This window comes from Boleophthalmus pectinirostris, unplaced genomic scaffold (assembly GCF_026225935.1).
Source record: "Boleophthalmus pectinirostris isolate CB_2022bp ecotype Guang Dong unplaced genomic scaffold, ASM2622593v1 HiC_scaffold_10, whole genome shotgun sequence".
Classification (NCBI taxonomy): Eukaryota; Metazoa; Chordata; class Actinopteri; order Gobiiformes; family Gobiidae; genus Boleophthalmus; species Boleophthalmus pectinirostris.
In genome coordinates this window covers 10,208,004-10,218,760 of record NW_026570971.1, presented here as the reverse complement: position 1 = coordinate 10,218,760, position 10,757 = coordinate 10,208,004, and the positions used below count along the sequence as shown (strand labels likewise).

Below are 10,757 nucleotides of genomic sequence, written 5' to 3'. Positions count from 1 at the left end.
TGTCTTTCAAATCCCATGGTATTTATTATTTATTGAAATAACTTTTAAAACATCAGAAATTATAATTATTATTCAAGTTAGGCAGGCCGGATTAAAAAGATTAAAGGACCGCATATGACCCCCGGGCCGTAGTTTACCCACCGCTGCACTAGACGGTTCGCAAAATCCTTGGAAGTGCGAGTTCGGGCAGCAGCCAATCAGCAAAGAGTTATATATTCTGTGTTGGCAACAATTCCCGAGATCGAGGATTTAAAGCCAAAACAAAGAGAATATCTGGTGAATTTTATCAAGAGAAAAGACGTTATTGCCCTTCTTCCTATGGGATTTAGGAAAAGCTTAATATACCCATTAGCCCCGTTAGCGGCGCATTACATACGTCACGACCAAACAGCAGCGATTGGTTAAATGATAAAAAGTACCCGCCTACTGTCGAGCGAATGAATCCTAATGCTGCAAGGTCAGACGGTTTCTACGAAGTGACACCATCTGATGAATAGTAGTGAACCAGTACAATGCAGCAATATGGATTAGAAATGGACAGGAGCTATAATAGTAGTAGTAGTAGTAGTGGTAGTAGTAGTAGCAGTAGTAGCAGTAGTAGTAGCAGTAGTAGTAATAGCAATATGAGTAGCAATAGCAGTAGTAGTTAGTTCAGGCTAGTTCAGAAGACCATGGTTCAACTTGGAGGAAAATGGGGTATTTAATGAAACAACCACACAGAGCTTGTAGTGCTTAGTTGTGGTGTTATTTACAGACATTATTTACAATATTCACAGTTGTGCACTTTCAGATTATTGAATCAATGGGGAGAGAGTTTCTAAGATTTCCAGTTATGGCAAGGTGTGTAATGCCCAGCACTTCATGACATCACAAGGTTGAACAGAGCATTTTGAGCTTTGGAGATGCAGAAAGGTTACTTAGACATGTATGAATGAAACAAAACACAACTCCAGACATGTTTTTGTCCTCACAATAGTCAATTTTGGTAAATGGTCACATTTTTATACACTGTATAAAAATGTACACGTGTTTATACGTGTTTTCCACTTTCAAGCTCATCCACTCACCACTCACCCATACATTCACACACCAGTGTATGCTCACACTGGGGGTAAGATAGGTAGGGTAAGTGTCTTGCCCAAAGACACAATGACAGCATTCATCTGTGGGAGCTGGAATCGCACCGCCAACATGTGAGTCAGTGGATTTGATTTTTATGTCAAGAGCAGGACTTGTTGGATGAGAGAACAAATGCTCTACTAACTGAGCTGAACTGTCGCCCCTAGTAATTAAAAAAAAAATTGTAATTAATTTTATATATACAATAATATAAATAATATATAAATTATATAATATATAGGACCTTTAAACACAATTTTTTCTAAGGTTTATTATTTACAAGTGTTTTTATTGCTCATAACTGACTATAATTTTAAAGTATTAGACAAGATAAACAGGCCTAAAAATTCCATTCTGAAGAACATCATCGGCACAACAAAAACGTCTCCATGGTGAAAAGATTATACACAGAGGGTAAAATCCTCCAGCTAAGGGAGTCCAGGCCAAGAGCTCAAGATTTGGAGATGGGTCCCACTGCTCCAGAAAGCTTCAGAAAGTGCCACACTGATTCACTTAATGTAAATAAAATTAAGGAGCTGATGATTGATTTCTGGAGGTCGCGGCCTAAATACGTTCCTCTCAACATCAGCGGCTGCCCAGTGGAATGAGTGGAGAACATCATAGTCCTGGGAGTGCTGATTTCACAGGACCTGACCTGGAGCAAGAACACCTTAGGGATCAGGCCCAGCAGAGACTGCATTTCCTGAGGAAACTGAAAGAAGCCTCTCTCCCAACCAACATCTTCAGGACCTTCTACAGAGATATGGTGGTGGAGTGTTCTGGCATACTGCATCGCAACATGGTACTCCAGCGGCAGCATGTCAGACAAAAAAACCCTGCAGAGGATAGTTTGGGGAGCTGAGGGGGTAATCGGAGTTTCCCTCCCCTCTGTCCAAGAACTTTTCTGGAGCCACTGCAGGAGCAGGGCACTGAACACTGTCAATCTCACGCTCTACACAAATACTTTGAACTGCTGCCATCAGGCAAATGATTACGGAGCATCAGAGGCACAACCACCAGACTGATGAACATCTTCCTCCCACAAGCCATTAGTATGCATATATGTCATATATACTACTGCAACTTATGCACATCATATACATTATATGTATATTATTGTTTTTAGGTTAGTTTTATTATAAAAAAAAAAAAAAATCAGTAATCAGTCACATTAACGTATTTGACATAGTAATATCACAAATGATTACTCTGTTCTTTAGACACTTCCTTTAAAATCTAATAACCCTCTTACATTATCCATGTTTTTATAAATTACAGTATAATTTTGTTCAGGCGAAACTTTTGGGCGTCTAAAGTGTCCGTGAGGACCCGCCCCCTGCACTCCGCGGATCGTCAAAGCAGGAAGCACCGGAGCCGGCTTCGGTGAGATATATCATCTATTTTCTCCGATCTGACTCAACAAATACGCGTTTTCTAATGTATCCGGTCGTGTCACGTGTATCCGCTTCACATAGCAGAAAATCAAGCCTGCAAATGTGATAAATCTGATGTTTTCCCTCAGGACCATTGAAACTAGCTAGCCGTGTTAGCCTAGCTCCTGTTCTAGCATCAATGTGAAAGTGCACTGAAATGAACTCAGATTAGTCTGTTTACTGTTTAGAGACATTTTATACGAATGGGGCAATAACAGGGCATATGCAAAGCCCGAAAGCTGCTCATAAATATCAAGAAATGTTGTTTAAATGGTTGTCCAGTGCGCTGATGACAGGTAGCAGGACTGGCATAGCAGTTGTGCGGTGAGTCCAAACTTTGCGCTGATTGGACAGAGAAGACACGCTGAAACTTTCTATTGGATGATCCAGTTGGAGTCTTGGTGTCAAATTCTTAGTCTTCTTGTTAAACTATTGGAAACAGTCAATAGTTCTTAGTCTTCACGTTGAACTGTAGACAAATAAACGCAATTTCATCCACACATTGTCAATGATCAGTTCTCTGTCAGGAAAAGCATGTTTCAGATTTTGGAGAGCTTTGACATTATTTGTGTGTTAAATGTTAGGTGACCAGACGTTCTTATTTCCGTGGGACAGTCCCAGTTTTGAGCCCTGTGTCCCCTGTCCCAGCAGATTTATCCAAAACCATTGATTTGTCTCAGTTTTATACAAGAAATGTCCCAGGTGTCCCTATTTTTGACCAATTTGACACCTGACAACAGTAAAGAGAGGCATACATTGACATTTGTTGAGGTAAAATGTTGAAAAGCTGCTTAAAAATGACCAAAACACAAAAAATGTGACTATACTGACTCATGTTTGTCATGAATGAGCCAAGTGCAGAGCAATTCTCCTTAATTACTCGTTTCAAAGTTTAATTATTACCAAAACCACCACAAAACCAAGAGTATCCCAGTTTTTATTTGAAATTCTGGTCACTTTATTTAAATGACATTGATTAAAAATATGGATTGTTTATGCTCAGGAAATCAATATTGACCATAAATTGTCATTGAGGAAATAAAAACTTTAAAAATACTAGTAATTTTTTGTGTCAAGGGTATTTTCTGCAGTGTTAAACTTTCCTTATGGCAGTGTTCTGTAGTGTTTGATTGGTCCATGTCTCTACCTTCCAGCCTTTACCATGAGGATGTGGCTCACTTGTGTCCTGCTTCTGTCCCTGCTCTGTGAGACATCTGGGAGTGTGGACTCTAAAGGGGTCACCACCACACTGACCACCAAATGGACAGAGACACCGCTCCTACTGGAAGCCAGGTATATATGTCTGCTGTAATCTAACGTGCCTTCAGGGTTGCTGAAGTAATACTATTAAAAATAAAATGTTACAGTTGATGTGAAAAGTAGCTTTTAAGACATTTCTTACACATTATTACAATATTAACTTAATGCTTTTGTCATTGACTGGAGAACTTTGTTTTTACACGACAAAAAGCAAAATTTAGATAAGGTAAAATGATTTAAATTAAAAACGTTTGACTTTATTTGATCTGATTCAGCTTCAACAAGTAAAATAAATAAAACTGTCTACCAACGGAATAAGTATGTTTTTCTCCATTCAAGCACCATTAGATCTAGTTTATTATTTTAAGTGCAAAGAGTTGTTGTTTTTCTTATCTTAAGTGTAGTAAGATGTACTTTCATATTTTAACACATTTGAACTACTGTCCTTGTTCCATTGGTAGATAATTTTACTTGCCAAGTGAAATTTACTCTTAAGTAATTAAGTAATCTTATCTTTGCTAGATTTTAGTTTTTGCAGTGTATCCTGCAGTTATGTATTTAATATATTAATGTTTGCCTGTGGCAGCCACACCTCTGTTGGTTGAGATTACTTTCAGATAAGGCTTATTTTTTATTGAGGGAGGACATTTAAGTGGAGCAGATGTCTGTCAGTCCTCTCCAGTGCAGCTTGTTACCACAGAGTGAATGAGTGATAGATCACCACTGACTATAATACTAATGTGCATTATGGATTTAAATTATTAAAATGAGATTGATATCCATGTGTATATCACATTAATTAGACCTGTCACTATACCATTTTGAAGTACGATGCTGAAGTATGCTAAAGAAAATAAAGATAAACAATGATACTGAGTGCCATTATGCCACTGAAACAATCACTGTAAAGCAGGAACCGCCCCCTAAATCCTAATCTGTAGAGTATTATTAATTTGAGATGCACAATATGATACTTGTATTGGATATCGGCACCGAAACTGAAAATAATGAGCTTCAGAGTTTTGGTTTATTCCATATCCTGATTGAATAAGACTATTTACTGGTTGTAATGATTTCAAAAAGTCTCACAGCACTCACTTTGTACTTTTATTTACACAAAGTTGGGCTGTAGTTACTTGAGGGATAACTAACAAATACATAACACATTTGGGTCAGTTTTGTCGTATTTTATTTTTGTTTTAAACGAAATAAATACTGTCTTCAGTCTCTGCACGTCAGTAGATATCAGTTATTGACAGATGCTTAAAGCTATAGTATGGGAATTGGCATTGGAACTGAAAAAACTGGATCATGCGTCCATATTATTAATGAGCATGAGCTGCAATAAATAAATAAGACACTTCATGAGTTACAGAGGTAATTTATTTAACTCTATACAGGTCAAACCTTGTCCTAGAACAGAAAAATAACAAAATGTTCCCCACTAGTACAAAGAAAAAGACGTCACCATAAATACTGACACCCCAAAAATGATTGTTCCTGATAAGTTCATATAGTAATTGTTGTCACAGCCCTAACATAAACTTAAAAGGCAAAGTCATTATATTCTGTTTGGTTAAAGCTGAAATAAATAATGCATTAAAACCCTGAAAGCTGAAAACAATGATACATTTTACAAGATGTGTGCTTTTCTACCCTTCTCACCTCTCCCTTCTTTGTCCTCAGTGAGTTCCTGGCAGAGGAGAGCCAGGAGAAGTTCTGGGACTTTGTGGAGGCTAATGAGAACATCGAGGGCGTGCATGACGGTAGGTCCCAGCTAAAGTAAAAAAAAAAAAAAAGCGCTTTTCATTGTGCTGAATTTGAGATGTGTGTGCTCCCTCCTGGCAGCGCCTGCAGTGTCAGGGTTTTGTCCAGAGTCTCGTGTAAGCACTAACAGCTAACGAGACCAGACCCAAAGCGCACGGTGTTTTGCTTTATTCATGTTTGTTTTGCCCATCATAAACAACAGCTGTAGGACTGTTTGTTTTTCTGCTGTACAAGGCAGAATGAAATTGATTTTAAATTTTGACTAAACATTAAATCCACTTTCTTTGTTTCTACACTGTGTAAATGGTGTTTTAATAGCATATCTACTCTTCCTAGTCATTCATTGGCAACTTTAGTGCAAACTAGGTAAATCTGCAGCTTTCTGGTTCAAAATGCCTAAATCTAAGTGTGCTGCCTTCAGTGGCCTCTGTAATTTCAAGGAGTTGGTGATATCACACATGACTGCTCTGATTACAGCCAGTTCTTTCTGATACAAACACTTGGCTGGAGGGACAGAATTTACAATGTGGAGACCTGTTAGACCAATCACAGTGTTGTTCCTCATATGTACAGACCCCGCCCCTTCCCCTCCCTTTATCTTCTTGTTTACATAAGAATGCTTGCAGGTGAAAATAACAGAATATGTTATCGGAAGTGCCTTTCGTTTAGACGGTAACAACGTTTTTGGGGGCTTAAAACACAAAAATCTCCAAAATGAATATGCTCCACTGTAGCGTTTCTGTCTACACTGCCCAAGACACAAAACTCTGGTCAGATCTGCTCACGTCGCATACGTGTTTACGTCACATACGTGTTTACGTCACATACGTGTTTACGTCACATACGTGTTACGTCATACGTGTTTACGTCACATACGTGTTTACGTCACATACGTGTTTACGTCACATACGTGTTTACGTCACATACATACAGTACACAGAAACAAACATGTCGGATCATTTCCATGTGTCGGACCTTCAAGTTGCTCTGGCAGCTCTTATAAACTTACAGGAGGCATCCCAACAAATGTACAGAATATGCAGAGATACTATTAGTGAAAAGAGAAGGATCTGCAATCACCTCTGTCAAATCCTGGATGCACCAGTTCGTCGCAGGCGAGCCAGACGGATATGGACGAGACCTGGAGAACCAGTTAGTTAGTCGTTAGTGGGACAACTTTATGGAAGGAGTAGCTGATGAAAATGCGTGGCGTGAAAACTTCCTTATGTCCAAAGAAAGATGCCCTTGTTGCTTTAAGTACAAGCATACCCAATCGAATTCCACACACTTTTGCGTCACCATATGCACGCAGATTTCCTCCTGAAAACTCTCGTCTAAACGCGAGGCCACTTTTGATTCTTCTGTTCAGACCATCATCATATAAACATAGCCTTAGTCCTCTCCAGGTTCTGCCCAGTTTAGCAGCTCTAACTGAACTATGGTTGTCGGTGGAGTGTAAGTTTTTAGTCTCACTTTAATGTATTCTTCTCAAGATGTGCTCTTTACATTATGCATTGTACGGAAGAAGCTGATAAATACGAAAATAAATCAGGTTGTAAACTATAATTTAATCATTTTACATAGCATTTTCTCAGGTAATAACTTATAGAGATGCAACTGACAGGGTCACCTTTTCACCAGTATCATGAGAAACAACTCCCTGACACTGTCCCAGACACTTGATTTGCAGTCATGGTGCTTTTTCAAGAGTGACAATAGCGCAAATAATAGTATAGGAGATTGGAGAACTATGAGGAACAAACTGCAGGACACTATCCCAGACAGTAGTTTCTGTGTCATGGTGTAATGGAGGTCAAAAGTCCTTCCAACTTTGAAGTCTGCTCTGGTTTCAAAAGTAAAATTTGCATTAATTTTTCTCATAGACTTTAACAAAAAATTCAAATGTTAAGAGTTAAAAGACAACGCAGAGGTTGACTCGCTACATGGAAGTTTAAAAAGCACATTTAAAACACAGGATTCCATGAAATGTTTTAATAACAGCGTAGTTTATAAAGTTTTAGAAGCAGATTTTAAAAGAAATTATAGGTCTTGTGGTCATTCATTAGATTAGTCCTGATTTGTCAAGCTTTCAAACTTTTAATTATGAATGTCTATGGGGAAAAAAAAACTTACTTCCATGGGGTGTGCGTTCACTCTTGAGCTCCATATAACATGGTTTTGAAATCAGGTACAGATCCTTTAAGAATAAATGCATGTTTTTGTTTGTGCGCAGACACAGACCAGGCCTACTATGAGCTGATTGTGAAGAAAGCTGGTGCCCTGCTCAGCTCCGTCCAAATCAACATGCTGAAGTTTGCCTTGTCCCTGAGAGTCTACTCTGCTACCATACACTCATTTCAACAAGTAAGCAAATGTTTTAATATAGTGTTTTTATACCCCAGTTTTAGTCCTGTCATACTCGGGGTTTATAGTACTGGATTATTTTTGAACAGTCCTGATTTAGTCCTGCTAAAATCCTGCTTTAAACTTTTTTATTACACCTGATTAGTTCACACTCATCAACAAAAAAATACAATAATCAAGATTTAACAAAACACAAAAGCGTAAGCAACACCCACAACAACTCTGTAACTTTCCTGGTAGAGACTCCACCACCTTCTTGTTTCCGTGGAGATGTTATAGTTTTTCCGGAAAATGTTTCCCGCTATGGCATTAAAATAATCTCTTTGTTTAATGCAATATTGTGGAACATTCCAGCAATAACAATAACATCTCCATAGAGACAGGCAGGTAGCGGATCCTCTACCGCAGGGTGTCAAACTCATATTCACAGAAGGCCAAAATTAAAAACTGTGACTAAGTCGTGGATCAAACTAAATATTTAATGAAAGATTTCAACAGCATCTGCTGTTTTCTCTTCTTTCGAGATATGTAATGTTAAACCTTTTCTTATTAAAATAAATGTTTAATAATAGTTTTGCTTAAACATTGAATCCAAAACAAACATAATATAAAATAATAACAACATTTTAAATAAATAATGTCTCTATAGCTTATCTGTAGCTTTTGAACTCCATTTAAACGTTTTTTAGATGTTTTTTTTCTTCCACAAGCCAAAAAACAGTCAACCTTTTAAGTCCCATTTTAGTTTTAGTTTGTCCATATTTATCCCTATTTACCCAGACATATTCTAAAATTTCCAGGTCCAGTGTTAGGGATAAACTGCTCTAAAAAGTTGAATTGTTAATACAAACATCTTGGCTTCCTGTTTTGCAGATAGCTTCCAATGAGCCGCCTCCCGCTGGCTGTTCAGCATTTTTCAGCGTCCACGGAGTGAAGACGTGTGATACTGAAAGTTTAGGAGATCTGCTGAAAACTGCGTCTGAGAGGTACCAGAGGACATGTTTACTACACACTAGTTTGAGTAGTTTTGATTTGAGCTGACATGCTGTGGGGGAATCAATTATTTAGTCTACAGCATTCCGCCCCAAATGATGTGTGTTTCTGTAGCTGTGGTATTGAAATTCTTATTTTTTTTCATGGCCAGCGCTGATACTGTTTTTTAAAATCGAGAACTGCCTATGGCCCTAGAGCTCTGTCAATATTTTGAAGCCAATATGGGAAGGACTGATTTTAATTATTTTCGGCAAATAACATGATGTGAAACTACTATAATTAGTTAACATCTATACAGTATGATAGAATTTCAACACTGTAACCCTAAGTAATATCTGTTTTAATTTATTTTTAGTCAATTTATTTATAGACAATGAATCTGTATTTTAGTCTTTCCACCTCAGGGACTACAGGTGTAAATAAATATTCATGCTTTAACCTGGCACCAGCATCTTTCCTATGACTTCTGAGTATTTTTTGGTATATTTTACTAAATCATTTTGTTACAGCGCTACAGTTTTGTTGCTTGATTAGAGGAAGGAAACTCGTTTATGCAACACATTTGACATATTCACTGTTTTGATGATTTAAAATGTGTGCCTTTCATATTAACTTTGCACAAGATGTGGTTTAACAAAGACTTTTTGTATCACAGCCATTATTTTTTAATGAATCATATCGATTTGAAGTATATCATATCGAACCGAAAGTGCACCGTATCAAGATATGTATCATATTGTGGCCTATGTATCGTATCGGCCACTTCTTAAAGATACTTAATAGGGGTGTAACGATATCCCAGTCTCATGATACCATATTGTCACGGTATGAACCTCATAGTATGATATTTATTGTGTGGGAAAGTTCACGATAACAATACCCAAATCTCTCTGTGCGATATTTTCACGATATACATCTCACGGTCCGATATTTCTTGTGATATTTTGTGGTGTCTAAACAGCTAAAACTGTGAATATGCTACTTTTTCCTCTGAAAATGCCTTGACAAGACTTAATCCAAAGAACTAAGACTTAAATTGCTTAGAACTGTTATTTCTTCTTGTGAAACAGAGGAAAGGATCATGGTCTATGTAGTTCCTTCTGTCTTTTTTTAGCTATTGCTGCACCAGAACTCTTAATTTAAGGAAAGATACTTGTAATTTGATATAATGTGATGGTCCACGATATTATTGTGAGAACTGTGACGATACGATATCACAATATTTTAGTTATTGTTACATCCCTAATACTTAATAATACTTAATGACACTTAATGATACCTAGGTAAGTTTGGATAATTGTGATTTGTTTGACATGCAGTGCTATTGCGATTTGATTTGCAATTTATGTTTTAATAATAGGATTCTGTTCAAGTTCACATTTTAAACATGTCCAGAAGAATTGATCATGAGGGTGAAATATGGACTGACAAACTAATACAAGAATCACATTTCAGAACAGGTTTGTACAGATCTAAACTCCAGGGTAGCAGCTTTTATGCAGAATCAGACAGGAGATTTTGTTGTATGTGGAGGAAATTATGCTACTTCAAAAATTGCAGCAATTTGCTAAATGCATTCAAATTGCGATTATGATTGATCCTGGAGCCCTACAGCGCACTGATCTCTGCATCTCTTTGCACTTAAGTGTTCAAATAATAGGGCAGACAGCAGCTATGCAAAAAAGTGCAATTATCTGCCCGATATCACTAATAAAAATAGCAGAAAAGGTTTCAAAAGAAGTCCTTGGACCACTTCTGAGTGAATGAGGCATTACATGAATTTGTTTCTAAGAAAAATGTTCTGCTTTGTAAATGTTTTTT

At 37.4% G+C, this 10,757-nt stretch overlaps 1 protein-coding gene across 1 annotated transcript in view; it reads left to right on the top strand.

Annotated features, from left to right (window-relative positions):
• The first annotated feature begins 2,429 nt into the window (after positions 1 to 2,429).
• Positions 2,430 to 10,757, top strand: part of uggt1 (UDP-glucose glycoprotein glucosyltransferase 1) — a 61,081-nt gene continuing 52,753 nt past the window's right edge. Inside the window, exons 1-5 of the mRNA XM_055157643.1 lie at positions 2,430 to 2,502; positions 3,707 to 3,845; positions 5,499 to 5,578; positions 7,813 to 7,943; positions 8,817 to 8,929. Of these exons, the coding sequence (XP_055013618.1) occupies positions 3,715 to 3,845; positions 5,499 to 5,578; positions 7,813 to 7,943; positions 8,817 to 8,929 (455 nt within the window). The 5' untranslated portion in view covers positions 2,430 to 2,502; positions 3,707 to 3,714. The remainder of the gene's footprint in view (positions 2,503 to 3,706; positions 3,846 to 5,498; positions 5,579 to 7,812; positions 7,944 to 8,816; positions 8,930 to 10,757) is intronic.